Source organism: Canis lupus, chromosome 25 (assembly GCF_048164855.1).
Source record: "Canis lupus baileyi chromosome 25, mCanLup2.hap1, whole genome shotgun sequence".
NCBI lineage: Eukaryota > Metazoa > Chordata > Mammalia > Carnivora > Canidae > Canis > Canis lupus.
The window spans coordinates 4,966,956-4,984,721 of NC_132862.1; the positions used below are offsets into that span (position 1 = coordinate 4,966,956).

The following is a 17,766-nucleotide window of genomic DNA, read 5'->3' on the forward strand; positions in this document are numbered from 1 at the left end:
GTCAACGTGACAATTCAGGCTTGGGTAGATTCAGGTTTTCAGCATGTCGCTAGAACTCTGTCCCTATCTCTTAGCTTTGCTTTCCCCAGCATGCTTGAGGTGTGACAGGTGATGGCATGATGGCTACCAGCAGCTCCAGATTTACATTCTCACAATCCAACAGCCCTAATGGAAAGAGAGTATCTTTCCTTTTACAGTGAAAGCCTGGGAAACGAATTTTATACTGTGGGTTTGGGTCAAGTGTTGATCCCTAAAACAGTCTCTGAGGGTAGGGTCTAGGTCATAGGGCCCCCTGGAGAGGGGGTGAAGTTCAGCTCCATTTGGACTGAGAACAGGGGATGGATGGGTGGTACTCTAAGAGAAAGCGTGTGTGTGGGTGTGTGTGGGTGTGTGTGTGCTACTACTGGAAGAAAAGGGATGGAAGCTAGACTGGCAGAAAGAAACAGTAAATGTTCATCACATCATCAGTGATGACCCACCTGCAGACCTAGCCCAGAGTAGCATCCTTCTTGGGCACCTGTGTTTTCACATCCAGCCAGATCAACCTCTGAACTTTGGTAAGATTCTGTCTTCCCAAATGCTTTATTTATTATTATTATTTTTTTAATTTATGAGAGACACACAGATTGGGGCAGAGACACGGACAGAGGAAGAAACAGGGTCCCTGCGGGGAGCCCGATGTGAGGACTCCATTGCAAGCCCAGAGGATCATCACCTGAGCTAAAGGCAGACGCTCAACCACTGAGCCAGCCAGGTGAGCCCCAAATGCCTTTTCACCTGTCTCTGTGGATTAAGGTCTTCCTCACTCCTCAGTGCGAATGAGTCCCCTATGATAACGCTCAACAGTTGTGGTCTCGCTCCCTCTTCTGAGCATCCTAGTTGTTTCTTTTTAAAAGATTTTATTTATTTATTCATGAGAGACACAGAGAGAGAGGCAGACACACAGGCAGAGGTGGAAGCAGAGGTGGAAGCAGGCTCCCCGCAGAGAGCCCGACGCGGGCCTCGATCCCGATCCCGGGTCTCCAGGGTCACGCCCTGGGCGGAAGGCGGCGCCAATCCGCTGAGCCACCCAGGGAGCCCCCTATCCTAGTTGCTTCCGCACCGTGCCCTGTCTTTTCCGTACTTGTGTGCCCCACGAGCTCCGGGCGGCCGGAGAGGACCGGGTCCACCTCCCGCGCGTCCACGCCGCGGCGATTCGATTCGCATGGGGGCCGCCAGGGCGCGCTAGGCGCCAGGCGCGAGGCCGCCGGGGGGCGGGAGGCGCTGTGATTGGCAGGCGCGGCCGTCAATCCGGCGCGGGGGCGGGGCGGCCTGTGGGCGGGAGGCGGGCCCTGCATGAATGGGGCGCGCGGCGCGGGCTGCAGTCGGCGCTCGCGGGGGGCGGGGGGAGCCGGAGCCGCGGCCGGGAGTGGGTGGGAGGAAGCGAAGTGGGGGGGAGGGACGGGAAAGAGCGCGAGGGGGCGGGGAGGGGCAACGCGGGAGCCGCGGCCGCCGGCTCTGTCGCTGGGCTGCCGCTGTCCGCTGCGCTGCCTCCGCCCTCGCCGCGCGCCGCCGCCCGCGGGACCCCGAGGAGCCCGGCGCCCCGCACGGGGCCGAGGAGCGGGGGCCCGGGAGCCGCCGCCGAGGGAGGAGCCGGGTCGGAGCGGCCGAGCCCGAGGCCCCCGGGCGTGGAGGTGGGGGGCTGAGGCCCCCGAGGGGGCCCCGCCGAGATGGGCAACCTGGAGAGCGCCGAGGGGGGCCCGGGCGAGCCTCCTTCCGTGTCGCTGCTGCCGCCGCCCGGCAAGATGCCGATGCCCGAGCCCTGTGAACTGGAGGAGAGGTTCGCCCTGGTGCTGGTGAGAGCTGAGCCCGGCCCCTTCCCCCTCCTGCCGTCCCCGGGGCCCGGGTGCCCCCGTCCGGCCCAGCCCTTCGGGGCCGGGGGCGCTGCCGATGCGCGCTCCGTGCCCCCTTGCAACCTCGGAGCAGCCGCTGGCCTCCCGACCTCGGAGGAGGGGTCCCCGGCCCGGGACCTCCCCGGGATCCGCACGTCTTCCCTCTCCCTCCCTCTTCTGCAGCCCTCACACCTCTCCCCACCGCCCCGACAGCCTTCCCGGGTCCGGGTCCCTAGAACTCTACCCCCATTTCTGAGCCTCCTGCTGGTGCGGGGTGGGGGGTGGGGGTGGAATCCAGAAACTTGGGGCCGGCCCGCCCCTCAGCCCAAGTCAGGGTCCTGTGGCTGGGGAGACCGCCTCTCGTGTTAACATGGAGGCTTCCCGGGGAGTGGGTCCCACTTCCAGCCCAGACCAGATGTTTGGGGAGGTGGGGAATGGAGGAGAGGGGGCTGGGAGCTGTCGAAGGGGGTGGGATAGAGGGTGATGCCATTCTACTTATTTTCAGAATGGCCTGCAGGCATCCTGCAGAGTTCTTAGTGGATTTGCCCAAAAGGCTGAACATGTGGATAAACCATTTCACCAGTGTATTTTTCCAATTGAAACAATACACAAACCATCCCGCGTCCTTTTTTTTTTTTTCCCCCTCCCTCTTTATGTTAAGCCCTAGTGGCTGGTTTGTGTTCTTTGCCTGTGCTTCTTTTTAGTCTTTCTGTGGGTTTCCCAAAGACCTGTATAGACGAATTTTAAGCCGACTTTGGGATTCTTCTTTGATGTGGGAATTGGACGTTGGTGTCATTGGCTCTGTGGATAGGGAGGATTTGAGCTGGTATCCCTGGGATGAAGCCAGAAAATGTGTTGGAGGTAAAAAAACAAAAACAAAAACACACACACACAAAACAAAACGAGGTTTTGGAGAAAGAAAGTGAACTAGGTGATGGGACATTTGCTAGCAGAGGTAAACCTTTAAGAAACTTGGGGAAATAGTTCCTAGTTCCTCCGAGAACTCTCTAAAGGAGCAGTGTTAATGCTGCTGTTATTGTTGGTACGGCCCAGAGGGCCGATTTTGCCTTTGCCCATGCGGAGGGAATAGTTGTGGACTTAGCAGCCTTATTGGATTTCATCTGCCTTGGAATAGGGAGATTAGATCTATTGGCAACAGTGGGACTGTCTAGAGATCCCGGCCTCTCCGATGGTGGAGAGCCTGACATTAGCCCACTGGCACCACAAGCCAGCTCAGAGGTATTCCAGGGGGAAGCCGTGGTCCGGGAACCTCTCTGCCCACCAACTCTGCAGAGGGCCAAAGGGATCTGGGCCACACATCCTGTGGCCCTCTGCATTTCCCCCAGCCTCCTCAAGGGGATGGGTGAGTCAGTGATTACTAATGTACTGTGGCCAACTCAGAGGCTGAGAAGGAGAGATTGGGATTTGGTGCCCTTGAGAACAAGAGCTCAACTGTTGGGGAAAAGAGTGGGAGGGAATATGCACTCCAGTGGGGGTGTGAAATCCCCCCTCCTCCCCACCACCACCATGAGTTGGCGCGAGGTAGTTACAGAAATTGGAGAGAAAGCGATGGTTTCAGGTGGACTGGGTCAGGGGCTGCCTTAGGTAAGGGCTGCCAGGCTGTTGGTTGTGTGAGCTCAGAACCAGAGTTGATCATGTCCTCATTGGAGCTTGGTTGACAAGTTTGTTTAGTTAGTTGGCAAATTGATGGCTTAATAGCCACAACATGCACATGGTGTCCTGATTACTAAGCAGAGCACCCAGAGAGCACAGGTCAAGCCAGAGGGACCACCCACTTGCAAGTTATATTTTCTGAATAAAGTTTTGATTTGGTTCCTCTTGGCTTTTGTTTTGGTCTTGTTTCTGTGTGTCTGAGCTGCTGCTGATCGGGGGTTGGAACAGGGCAGGCCAGGGCTAGTTAGCTGTCTTATGGGCGGAGGGGATTTTACCTCACTTTTCCAACACAGAGAAATCATACTTTCTTAGGGATCTGAGTTCTTCTCTGGGGGCTCTTTCCTCTGCTTCTGTAACATGCCTTTTTCACTATCCTTCTTTTACTGTCCTACTATTTGGAAATAGCACTGGCCATTGGATGTTTGACCCTGGAGTAAGCTCAGGTGTATTTCCTGTATTCAGGAGAAGTGTAGTGTGGTAGAAAAAGCCAAGGCTGTTTTAGTAACTGTCTTAACCTCTCTAAGCCTCATCTATGAATTTTATAGATTTCTTTATCTAGAAGATAGGGTAATAATTTCTGTCCTGATAGGTTTATGAGAATTAGATGAGCCATGTATATAAGGCCCTTGGTACCCAGGAGGTACTCAGTATAGATTAGCTTTTTTTCTTGATTGTGTGAGTCAGACAAGCTGCTCCTTTCTTACTCTTTTCTTTCCCATATTGTCAGCATCATTATGATTGATTTGGTTTATGAAAAAGTTATTTGGGTATTTGTTGAGGTGACATACTGGTGTCTTGGTTAAGCATATGGATTTTCAAGGTAAAGTGGCCTCAAATACTGGCCTCTCCACAGTCTCTAGTTAGAAAAGTGTTTGGCCTTAAGCAAGTTGCTTAATCTCTTCGAGTCCCAGTTTCTTCTTATAAATGAGGATAATAATAGTATTTGCCACATGAAGTTGCTGTGTGGATATAATGAAACTGGAAGTCAGGTACTTAGATAGCAGAGTCTGGCAACTACTATATGCTCAGTAAATGGTAGCTTTTAAATTTGTAGCTCTCAGCAGTGACTCAGATCTGAGATCACTTGTATTCCCCAAAAGGATTTTAAGTTTAGAAATATGATGAGACCAATTACCCTATTCTGTATAGCTAGTCTCAGGATTTGCCTTCTGCTGTCAGATGGAGGGACTCCCCCAGTTCCAGTGTATCTTTGGAACAACCCCACCCCCCCAAAAGCACACTGGCTGGGGAAGTTATATCATTGTGAGTCAAGACCACAGGTTCCCAGTTTTCTGGAACAGACACATGATCTGACACATAGCCTGTCAGCCGAGGTTGTAGAGCTGAAGGTCTAAGGCCATGAGATGATTTGTTCAGGACATTGATCCCAAGAGTTCTAATCTGGCCCAGTGCCCTAATCTAAGACTTCCCTACTGTTGTGCTCGGATACTGATCCCCTCATACCTGGGGGCAGCTGAGGTCCCTGATTGGTCACCTCTGACTGGGATCAGTTCCATCATTTATTCGGTGTGCTATACAAATAGTATCATTTTCTAGCTGTGCCCTGATATGAAAAAGATTGTGAAGCTGTGTTATGCTTCTTTACCCCCCTTCTCTGGGATCCTTCTTTACCTCCCTGTCTGAGCAGCAACTCCTATGCTGTTGAGTACTGAGAAGTTTAGGGATGGTGCAATTATTGGAGCTTCTCTATTAATACCAGAATGAGAACCCATCTCTGTTCTGATAAAGCCCCAGTCTGTGTTTTGGTCCCAACTAGATTACTACCCAACCTCAGTTTCTCAGAAGCCAGTACTGGCCTTTGCTAAGAGAGGAGAGGCAGGGATCTCTAACTGCTTTGAAAGGATAGCTGTCTGCCCTTGCTGTGTTTGCACCCTCACTTTTCTCTTTGCTGACTTATTATGGACTTGAAATGGAGTCTAAACGTTCTGACGCCAGAAAAAGCCCTGGATATCCCTCAGGAGAAGGCTGTCAGGGCAAAAGGGTGGGGTTGTATGTCAGAGCCTGTCCCTGCCATGGGTCCTCCTCTCCTCCTCTCACATTTCCCTGGTGATGACTGATGGCTTGGGGTTTTGCTCTAAGTGTAGCGTTGACATGGGAGCTAAGCTGGTCTGGGTGCTAGCTGTCTAAGAGGCTTTGAGGGCCTCTTGTGACACAGAAAGGGGATGGGAAAAACTTGGATTAAATATCAAGTTCCAAATGGCCATGATGGAAATTTTTTCCCAGCCCTGGGGATTGTGGTGAATTAGTTCAGGCTGGAATAGGACATGGGGGAGGGAGAGGACCCTTGACAGCAGCTGGTCAGGGGAACCCCTTTGCTCAGAGACCCCATGGAGAAGACCTTAGGCCACAAGAGAGGAGCCTTATTCTCTTGACCTTTCCATGCGACCCTGCCTTAGACTGGGGGAGGTGTGTGGGGAGTTCAGGGGATAGGGCTGATGGAGTGGGCTTCTTGTCATTTGGGAATGTTTTCATTGCTTAAAAGGACTTTTAGCTTTTTTCTTTTTCCTCTTAAAGTAATACTCATTCCCTAAGAAAAGTCTGAACAATTTAGAAAGAGGAAAAGACTTAAGATTTATATTGAAGAAAAGCATCCATATTTTCTCTAGTTCCTTTACCAAATGGAGCCAATGTGTTTTTAAAACTGTTCATATTTTTTTCTCTGCATAAGGTTTTGTATAATGTTGTAATATTGGAATATACTTTTTAATCCAGTTTGGGGTTTGTTTGTGTTTTTTCTTTCTTTCTTTTTTTTTTGGCTTTGTTATTTCACTAGTTTTCCCAAGCCTGTCATTGTAAACATTTTTAAATGCTTGTACAGTGGTTCCTCAAGTGAATGTACCATTGTGTGCTTAACTGTTCTATTGTTGGATATTTAGGTTGTTTGCTTCTGTTTGCCATCATAAACAATGCTATGATGAACATCTTGATGTATAAAACTTTTTCAATATTTAGAGTTTTCCTTAGGATAGAAACCCAAAATTGAACCTGCTAGGTTGTAGGATATAAAGTTTTTAAGGTCCTCGATACATATTTCCAAATAGTTTTTAAAAAAGAAGTAGTGCATGCGCGTATCTTCAAAGGAAGGGGGGAGGATTGAGAATAGCTTCTTTTCTCCTGATTATGACAATAATAATGACATGTTTATTAAGCAAATTTAGAAATTAAAAATGGAACAAGTATAAACTATATAGAAAAATATAAAGAAGAGAATTAAAATCACCTGTAATCTCACTGTCTACTATTAACTTTTTGATGTACTTATACCTATTTTAACCGTTAGGATCATACTGTGCAAATTGTATTGTAAGCTGATTTTTATTTTACTATCTTTTTTTTTTAATGAACTAGATTTTATTTATTTATTTATTTATTTATTCATGATAGACAGAGAGAGAGAGAGAGGCAGGAGACACAGGCAGAGGGAGAAGCAGGCTCCATGCAGGGAGCCCAATGTGGGACTTGATCCCAGGACTCCAGGATTATGCCCTGGGCCAAAGGCAGGTGCTAAACCGCTGAGCCACCCAGGGATCCCCTTTATTTTACTATCTTAAGCATTTTCTCCTTTGTTTAAACATTCCTCAGTATCACGATTTCATAGCTAGGTAGTATTTCATAGTATAGTACTTTATTAATGCCTTATCTTTTTTCTCTTTTTTGCCACTATAAATAACAACTGTGAAGAATATCCTGTGCATAACTATTTGTATGCACCTCTGATTATTTATGTAGGATAAATTGCTAGAAGTATAATTATTGGGTCAAAGGGGATATTTTTTTGGGGGGGGGATATGCTTTTTTAAAGTCTTTTGAGAAATATGTTTCTAAAAAAGTTATACTAGTTGGCTTTTTCACTGACAGTATGTATCTCTCCCATTCTTTGTAAGCTAAACATTACTGGATGGTTTAACATTTTTAAAAAACCTTTGCCAATTTCATTAATGAGAAATAGTGTTTTACTTTGTATTTCTTTCAACATTTCATCATAAATGTTTTGGCCATCTTTTGTGATCTTTGCTCTCTGTTGGGTATTTATTACAGATACATATTTCTATGTGATAAATGTGTACATTTCCATTTTTATTATAAAAATTTTCACATATGAAAGAGCATATTATGAGATTAAAATAATGTTTAAAATGGATACACTGGTGTATCTACTGTGGAGTTCTTGGAATTGCTTCCTGTCCCTTAATTTCTTCTCCCTGCTATTTTATCTGGGATGAAGAAACCCTTTAGCTCAGGACTTGTTGGGTCTGGGACAAGTCTGCAGCTGGGACGGTCCAGGTGGCAGCCATACCAGTGTTTCAGAGCTCTGTCTGTGGGGAAACAACCACGACAGCTGCTGAGAACAGGAACTAGTCGTGGTGGAAATAGCTAATCTTCAGTGAAGTGAAAAAAGAAGCCAAGGTGGAGAGGAAATGAGACCACAGATCCTCCCGTGCCCCTGAGGTTGCCTGGGAAGGCTGGTTGGAGCCAGGGCCTGGTTCTGTGGTCAAGACCAGAGTTCCGCCCCAGAACTGACTACGGTGGGCTCAGGGGACGGCAGCGCTGGCTGCCTGAAGTCAGAGTGTTAACTGGTCGACCAGGCTGGTCGCCTCAATCCTGGGGAAACATTTCTTCCAAGTCTGAGCTGAGCTGAAGCAGTGCCAGGGAAAGGCCGGGGGTTCATTCCAGTTCGGAAATGCACTTCAGAGAAGAGGAAGGACCTTTTACTTTGAAGATAAGAGAGGGTGCTGTCTCCACACAGCACCCCCACCTCCTGCTCCTTGCTGGGTGCTTCAGGACTCCCTCTTTGATCAGCACCAGTTGGGGACTGAAGGGTTTTAAGATCGTCATCCATAAAGAAAAGTATATTCTGGAACAGAGATGAACTAAGCAGCTAGAATTCCTGAGTTCCCAGTTCCAGTCTCTCTTTTGCCTCCCTCAGCAAAGCCGCATCTTTGCGTGTTGTTTTCCTTCCACATGGGAAAATGAATCACCCAAGGAAGACGTCGAACTGTCAAGCTGCCTCCCTGTCCTTGAGATACCCTGCTGGCCTTTGCCTCCCAGCCTGCTCTCTGCTTCTCTTTTCATCTTTCAGAGCCCCCTCTGTCCAGATTCTCTCGCCTTTTCTGTCCTTCATCCCCTCACAGCAAAGTCATGGGCTGGGAGTTTGTGTGTTTTGGTAAGAGAGGACCTGGAGAGGGTGTTTTGGAAGCAGTAAACCCCCCCGCCCCGCTTTATGAATTTGCACATTCTTCTTAGTTTATAAAGTACTTTGAGGTCCTTGAATGGTGTTGTAAATAATATTCAGAACCAAGGGGCTAGCAGAATTATTTACATGATGAATTTTGCCAGGAGAGGAAGGGTTTAGGCTGTTTACAATGTGGTGGTTCAGTTCTTGTCCTCATCTCTTCCTCCTATCCCCTCCCCATCTCTTTTACCACCTTCCCACCCTAAGCCAGTGTTATTGCCAGGGGGGCTGGAGTTGGGGCTGATCATCTTGCCTCTGGGTCCCTAAACACATTAACAGAGCTGGTATGTATTCTCTTCCTTCCCTACTTGCTCATCTACTCAGGTCTAGACTATGTCATACCCCTTCTGCAGTTGCCCAGTGCCTCTTTAAGAAGAGCTGGGGATGAGCCTGGTTTTCCCTACTTTAGGAGATGGTTATTTTAAGAACTACCTACCTACAGGGACACCTGGGTGGCTCAGTCGATTAAACATATGACTCTTGATTTTGGTTCAGGTCATGATCTCAGGGTCTTGGGCTGGAGCCCCATGTTGGGCTCTGCACTCAGTACAGTCTGCTTGAGTTTTTCTCTCCCTCTCCCTCTGCTCCTCCTCACACTCATGCACCCACATTCTCTATCTCTTAAATAAATAAACTTTTTAAAAATAAAAAGTTTATTTATTTGTGAGAGAGAACAGAGAGAGAGAAAGCATAAGCAGTAGGGATGGGCAGAGGGAGAAGGAGAAGCAGACTCCTCACCTAGCAGGGAGTCTGATGTAAGCTCGATCCCAGGACCCCAGGATCATGACCTGAGCTGAAGCCAGATGCTTAACCAACTGAGCCACCCAGGCACCCCTAAAATAAAATCTTTAAAAAATGTTTCTTTCTGAGCAAATTTCATTCTTTATGAAATGGGTGATGATGATACCTATCTTACAGGATTTTGAGGCTGTTTAAAGTAGAAAACATAGTAAAAATACTTTGTAACCTACAAAGGTTCTACAAATAAATGTTTGTGGCATATACATTACCCACTACACCAATCTCTGTTCCCATAAATAAAAGTGGTTGTCGTGTGGGGGTGGTATGATCCCAGGAGGGAGTTGTTGGAAATAAGTGAGGATGTTTTGGTTATCATACTGACTGGGTGGTGCTACTAGCACTTAGTGCTGCAGGGCCAGGGATATTAACTATCCTACAGCGTTTGGGCAGTCCCACACAGTAAAGAATGCTCCTGTCCACATGCTGACACCACCCCTGCTGAGAATCATCTTCTACTAATCTATACCTCCCTTGTCCCGTGTCCCAGTTGGGGATTAAGCTTCGGGGAGCAGTAAAAGTGAAAGCAGAACCATAGTTTTTTGGTACTTTCTTGATTTTCCCCACTTCCTGTTATGCCCTCAGGCAAGAAATGGATCTCTTTTATGACTTCTGTTTAAGGCCCGATTCCCTGATCCCCTCTGTACTTTGGGCCCTACCATAAATTTATCAAGGAGCAGTTTGGGGTATGCATACTCCACTGCTGATCTTTACCTACCCCTGGTTAGCTCCTGGTTAGCTCCTCAAGCCAAGGTAAAAATTCTTTGAGGTTGGGAATATGTTTGAGAGATCTTTGAACAATGCTTCTGAATCTTGTGGGTAACCGACCCTTTTGAAAATCTGATTAGACCTGTGACCCCTAATTCTCCCCACCCTAACGCATATGTGTACACACACACACACAGTATCTGGGGGTTTAAAGCTTATTCTTGGATCTGCTAAAGAATTTCTGGCTTTGAGCCTAGAGGAATGGGAAGGTAGAGCTGAGGGAGAAGGTGGAGCCACAGAAGTCCCTTGATACAAGTACTCTTGATATTTTGTAAGGAGAAGAAGCCCTGGCTATCAGTTCAGATAAAATGATGTCTCTTGGTGGTGGTTCCAAACAAGAGAGCTTGTTGAAACTTGGCTGACTCTCATTTAGGGGAGATATTCTTGCCCCTGGACATTTTGATTTATTTTTGATTAAGGACATTTTGTGATAGGGTCTGTCCTTACACTCTCAGCCTCCAGGAACATCTAGTTTAGAGATGACAGGATGTACTTTGACGAGCCAGGGGAACCAGTGGCATCCTTGCAGTGAGATCCAAGGTTTAGGTCATATCCTGTGTTTGGCGGTCCTACCTGCCTAATGTAGCAACTGCCTCCTGCAGGCCCAAGTTCTGGGAATATTCAGGCAGTCAGCTTCCCAGGGTGTGCCTGAGAGAGAACTGGGAATAGCCAGTCTCTAGGAGTTACTTTTATGCTTAAATCCTCTTGCTTTCTACCTTACAGGGGTAAAAAGAAACTAATAATAATTTTAAGATTTTTTTTGACAGCTCAGAACATTTCATACTAAAATTTTTGAAGGAAAGAGGTTTTAGGGGCCTTATTATGAAAAAACTTTTTTTCTGGGTAGAGTCTCCTATCTCATCCTTATAGGAATGGCTCAGTTTCTGGTCTCCAGCAAATGCCTCAATTTAACTTGTATAGGTTAAGGAAAGACAACGTTTGTTGGGTATATGCCGCATGTTGTTACATGTGTTACATCCGTTAACTTGTCAACAACTCTGTGAGGCATTTGTGTCACTTCTCTTTTACAGGTGATAAGACAGGGCTCAGAGTGGTTAACTAACCTGCAGAAGGTCTCCACTTAAATGTCACTTACTTAGAGGAGACTTAAGCAAAAATTTTCAGTTTTTTTTTTTTGTTCATGTTAGAAGGACTGCTGGAATACAACTTCTAAAAACCGCTTAATCCTTGATCGTATGTATAGATTTTTAAATGCACAGAAAAATTTCTGGAAGTATACAGTGGTTACCTCTGGGATGGAGGGAGGGAAGGGACCATATTGGGAGGAACAGGAAAGTCAAATTGAATTTAATTTAGCTTTATAAAATGTTTACATTTTTTATAAGGAGAATGTGTACTTGTGTGTTAATTATGTAATTAAAAGTTAAGGAAAAAGGTTCTTAATCTTACTAGAAGTCAAGGAAATGAATATTTAAAATATATGCTTTTGGGGAGTCTGGGTGGCTCGGTTAGGCATCTCCCTGCGGCTCAGGTCATGATTCCAGGGTCGTGGGATCCAGCCCTTCATCGTCTCTCTGCTCAGCAGGGAGTCTGCTTCTCCCTCTCCTTCTGCCTGCTGCTCTGCCTACTTGTGCTTGCAGTCTCTCTTTGTCAAATAAATAAATAAAATCTTTTTTAAAAATACACTTTTTCTACTAATCATTAGGTGAAATTTGAGAGATTGATAATGTCTATGGGTGTCTTAATGGTACATTAATACACAATTAATGGTGGGGTAATTTGGTACAGGCATATTTGAAGGCATTTTAGAGTGTCTATCCATTTCAAATGGGCACACCCTCTGACCAGGCCATCTTCTAGGAAACTGTCCTACAGAACTGTTTACACATGTGCAGGAAGGTGCATATAAAGGATCCTCAGAAAATAAATAAATAAATAAATAAATAAATAAATAAATAAATAAATAAAAAGGATCCTCAGGGCTGCACTGTTTAATTGTAAAAAACTAGGGACAACCTGATGGTCTGTTTTGTGTCCAAATCTATTTCCCTTCCATTCACCTAGTTACTCAAGGCCAACGTTGGGAGTTATCCTTAATTTTTTCTTCTGTCTCTCCCATACCTGATTCCATCTCCAAAAATATATCTCAGATCTATCCATTTTCTCTCTACTACCATGGTTTCAGTCCAAGCAATATCAGCTCTTGCTTCTATTATAGCCAACCAACTGGCCTCCTCTACTGCCCCTTTCTCCATCCCCCTGTTCATTTTCCACAAAGTAGCCAAATTTATTTTTTATTTTTTTAAGATTTATTTATTTATTTATGACAGACAGAGAGAGAGAGAGAGGCAGAGACACAGGAGGAGGGAGAAGCAGGCTTCATGCTGGGAGCCCGACGTGGGACTTGATCCTGGGACTCCAGAATCGCGCCCTGGGCCAAAGGCAGGTGCCAAACCGCTGAGCCACCCAGGGATTCCCTAAAGCAGCCAAATTTAAAATATAAATTACATAGCATCTTTCCCCTGCCTAAAACCTTTAATGGCTTCCTTTTGTACATAGGAAAAAAGGAAACTCTTGGCCTTGGCCCTTAAGATTGTGCATTATTTGGTCCTGCTGACCTCTTCAACCTCACTCACCCTCCTGTTCACCACACTCCATGTTAGCCTTCTTTCATTTCAGTACAAGCTCCTCTCTGTCTCAGGGCTTTTGCACAAGTTGGTTCCTCTTCTGGAATGCCTTTTCCCTGAATCTTCAAGCGGTTTGATCCAGCTTCTACTTCAGGTCTCAGTTTAAAAAAATGTGGAACACCTGGGTAGCTCAGTGGTTGAGCATCGCCTTCGGCTCAGGGCATGATCCTGGGATCCAGGATCAAGTCCCGCATCAGCCTCCCTGCATGGATCCTGCTCCCTCTGCCTGTGTCTCTGCCTCTGTCTCTCTTTGTGTCTCTCATGAATAAATAAATAAAATCTTAAAAAAAAAATGCCACCTTTCAGAGAGGCCTCCCTCACTTTTAATTTTCTATCTTAACATGCTACTTATTTCTTTTGTATTATTTTCATTTTCAAATTATTTGTTGATTACTTATTTATTATCTGTCCACTGAGACTGTTGGCTCCAGGAGGGTGGAGACTTTATGTATGCTTATCACTGTACAGCCAAATAACTGGCACTGGGTAGGCACTCAATAAATGGCAGTGGCTGATGGGAATCTCCAAGATGTGTATGTGTGTAAATAAAATAATCTAAAAAGCAGTTAAAAGGAGACTGTGTATAATGCTTTATAAGCCACATATGTTTATATGTAAATATATAGAAAAAAGGTCTGAAAGAATCAACAGCAGACTTAATTGTGTGATGACCCTTGGAAGGCAATGGATAGAGTTGGGGCTGATGAGTGACTCATTTTTTATTTTGTAAGCTTTTGAGGTGATTGAAAAAAATTTTATAGTATGTACTCATGTATTTATTTTTCTTTTTTTTTTATTTTTCTTCTGAGGGAAGAGGAGGCAATAAAAAAAAAACAGGGGAGAAGGACTCAACTTTTTTTTTTTTTTAAGATTTTATTTATTTATTCATGAGAGACACAGAGAGAGGGGCAGAGACCCAGGCAGAGGGAGAAGGGAGAAGCAGGGTCCTTGCAGGGAGCCTGACTCTATCCTAGGAACCCCGGGATTATGACCTGAGCCAAAGGCAGACACCCAACCACTGAGACACCCAGGCATCCCAGCACTCAACTTTTATTGCAAAGAAGAAAGTTCCTCTTTCTTATTCCCTGCACTGAGCCAAAAGAAGTGAGCAAGAGGGAGAAAGGACACCAGTGGGGTCAGCAACTGGCCACAGCCCATTCCCTGCCCTGTGCTGAGCTGGCACTAGTTTTTAGAGTAGAAAGAATCTTAGGAGATGCTCTTCTGCCCTGAGGTTGTATTTTAAATTCTTTAATATAGGCATGATCTTGGTCCCCCAGACACAGCCTCGTTGTGTATTTTTAGCCTTTTTTATTTCTAGGCCAGTGAAAGCTGCACCTCCAGCCTTAGCAGAGCTGTAGCAGGTGAAGTCAGCAAAGAGAATAACTGTGAGCTCTGGACTTCACTGCTGCTAAGTTTTTCAAAGTCAAGACCATTTAGCAGCCCTGACCCCCACGGAAGCCACATTCTCTAGATTCTTATCTCCCGGGAATACAGATAGCTAATCATTTTCATAGCTAACATTTCCAGGGCTAATGGTATGCCAGGCACCATGCAAAGCTCTTCACACATGATTCATTTAATCATCACAACTTTATGAAGTAGTTTTATTATCTGCATTTTATAGATGAGGAAACTGAGGTCCAGGAAGGTTAAGTAGCTCACTAGGATCACACAGTAAGTGGTGAAGTTAGGATTTGAATCCAAGCAGTCTGACTCCAAGCCCCTGTTGTGAGCTAGGGTTTCCTTCTCTTCCCGGGGTCAGCCTCCTTTCCCTTGGTTGCTGCTTTGGAGGAGGGTGTGTAGATTATAGCAGAATATATGGGAGGCTCCAGGACAAGGCGTCCTTTGCTAAGAGGTGTGGTAGGAAGATTTGGGCTTTGGATTCAGTCAGACTTATCCCACTAGGACATGGGCTATTCAAGTGTTTTGGTTTTCAGTTTTTGGAGGGTTTTGTTTTATTTTGTTTTGTTTTACTTACTGTGTGCCAGCAATACCACTGGGTATACAGTGGTGAAAAGACAAATATCGTCTCTACCTTGGTGGAGTTTACGGGGAAAGACAGATTTTTTTTTTTTAGATTTTATTTATTTGAGAGAGTGAGAGATTTTATTTATAGTGAGAGAGGGTACAAGCCAGGTCAGGAGGAGAGGGAGAAGCAGACTCCCTGATGAGCAGGGAGCCCAAAGTGAGACTCCATCCCAGGATCTGGGAATCATGACCTGAGCCAAAGGCAGAGGCTTAACTGACTGAGGTACCCAGGCACCCCTGGAAAGACAGATATTAAGCAAATAAATAATTAATCGCAAATTATGGTATGCCCTTGGGAGGCAAAGAACAAGTAGTTAGGAGAGAGCAATAACAAAGGCTCCCTCTAAATGAATGCCAGAAACAGCCTTGGAAGTTTATGAGCGGTTTTCTGCTTTCATTTCGTTTTCCTTCCTTTCTTGATTTATTAAGGAAGTGTGTCTTAGGTGCCTGCTGTCAACACAGCACTTTCCTGAGTACTTTGGAGAATACCAAGAAAGAGAAGACAATGCTCACTATCTAAGTTGGAGAGACAAAACATATACCTAGAACTGTACTTTGAACAACTAGAGAATTAGAACAAGTGTGTGTCCTCAGATTGTCTACGAGACTCCTCATGTACCTCTCGTATACCTCAGTTATCTTATCCATAGCATGGGGATGCCCTTTGTCTTGCCCAGTCCCATCTGGGAAGACCAAAGGAGATCATGAGGTCACAGAGTGTCACACAGCTACAAGCACTGAAGTGTTGGTGAGTTAGGGAAGGGTCCCTGTGGCAGAGGATTGCCAATCAGGCGGTGCTCTGAGGAGGACATGGACTTTCATTCAGGTCTTAAAGGGGATAGGTGTAGATAAGGAGCGAGGACATTGTTGCAGGCCAGAGCTTAGGGGAGGAGGTTAAAGGGGAAGAATGAGCCAGGCATGTGAGGGGCAGCCAGAAGCCCTGCTGCTGGGACAGAGGAACCCAGGTACAAACAGAGAGGTGAGCTTGGATCAGGTCAGAGGGACAGTTGGTAGAGAGTTTTGTCTGAAGTGTCCCTGATTGCTAGAGAAGGCTGTGGAGGCCTTCCTGCCTGGGCTTTCAGCGGGGAAAAGAGATCGTTGGCAAGTGGTTCATGGCCATTCATGGGTTTGTTCCCTAAATTGAATGATTGACATATGGGAGAAATACATGGCGACCCAGTCCTTATAGGTTACAAAATCAGAATAATTTGATGTAAGCGATACTGGATAGAGGATGATCCATATGTTGTTACCTCTGAACTGCAAAGTCCAAAAATTTAGAAGACTCCATTTCTAGTCACCAAGTTTGGGGCTAATTCTTTCCTTTGCTAAATCTATTATGCCTTCCTTTAGGATGAAATGTTGTCTTGCACTGTATAATTGTATTATTAACAATGGCTTGTTCGTGGTAGGTACCCAATAAGTGTAGCTCATTGTGTAGTAATAGTGTCCGGTGTTTGTGAGCCACTTTCTACCTGCTTGTGTTTCCTTACACACTATTGGGGTAGAGGGTGGAAGGGTGGCCCTGGAGCCTCTTCCAGCTAGTCATCTAGGCCATACTCCCGGGAGTCACGCTAAGCTATTTTTCCTCCCACCTTCTCTCTGTATGTACTACCACTGCCATAGTTGGTCCTCATTGCTTGCCTGGTGTATTGTAACAGATCCCTCTGTGGTCTCTCCACTCTGGTCGTGCAGACCCACCTGCCCTGATCCATCGTGTAGCCATATGTAAAGACCTCAGGGAAGGGTTTTCTAGGAAGAGAGAACAATCTGTGCAAAGCTGTGGAGTGGGAAGGAGCTTTGCACAGTTGAGAACGCAGGGGAGTGCCAGATTGATTGACAAGGATGCTGGAGAGAGGTGAGCAGGGCCCCCAGATCACGGGAGACCTTGTCAACTTTGGTGAGGAGTTTAGGTACTATTGTAGGTGGAATGACTTGATCTGCTTTATAGTATTAAGAGTTCACTGGCTGCTGTGTGGAGAATTCTGGAATCTGGCTCCCCTCTGGGCAGCATGGTGGTCTGAGTGAGACCAGGCTCCTCATCCTCACTCAACTTTGTCCACAGCAGAGTGATCATACCCTCTGCCTTTTCAAGTTTGACTGGTGCTCAGTCCTCACTCCTCTACCCACCCTCAGGCCAGAAAGGGCAGTGCCTCTGCTAGGCTGGCCCCAGTGTTTGGCGTGCCTACTGGTGGCTTGAGCCTATAATTTGGCGGGTTGGCTGGTTACAAAAATAAAAAGTGCGACCTATAACTAAAGCTGAGTGGATTCAGTAAAGAGGGAGCTTTTAATTTGCAGAGGTCCTGGGCTGTATTTAAGTGGAGGAGAAATGTGTCTCCTCCCTATGTGCTGTTCCATTTTCTCCCTCTAGTACCTGCTCTGGGCAGGGTTGGGACTCATAGGTCTGCGGATGATCTGTGCAGGACTTTATTTTTTTATTTTTATTTTTTAAAGATTTTACTTGTTTACTCATGAGAGAGAGAGAGGCAGAGACACAGGCAGAGGGAGAAGCAGGCTCCATGCAGGGAGCCCGACATGGGACTGGATCCCGGGTCTCCAGGATCACGCCCTGGGCTGAAGGCGGCACTAAACCGCTGAGCAACCCGGGCTGCCCTGTGCAGGACTTTAGGGAGATATTTGGAGGGGATGTTGGGTCCAACAAAAGGTTGTAGGCTTCCTGTGAAGTCAGTATTATTCAGTCTTGTTTCTTAGGGATAGAAGTGGA

The 17,766-nt window shown here is 46.2% G+C and overlaps 1 protein-coding gene across 6 annotated transcripts in view; it reads left to right on the top strand.

Moving 5' to 3' along the window:
* The first annotated feature begins 1,573 nt into the window (after positions 1–1,573).
* FMNL3 (formin like 3) overlaps positions 1,574–17,766 on the top strand; it is a 53,875-nt gene continuing 37,682 nt past the window's right edge. For 2 of the 6 annotated variants that reach the window (XM_072798003.1, XM_072798006.1), the window contains exon 1: positions 1,575–1,835. In XM_072798003.1, coding sequence (XP_072654104.1) covers positions 1,710–1,835 — 126 coding nt within the window. In that variant the 5' untranslated portion in view covers positions 1,575–1,709. Of the gene's footprint in view, positions 1,836–17,766 lie in introns of all 6 variants that reach the window. The other 4 variants (XM_072798001.1, XM_072798005.1, XM_072798004.1 and 1 more) reach the window with 3 other exon arrangements.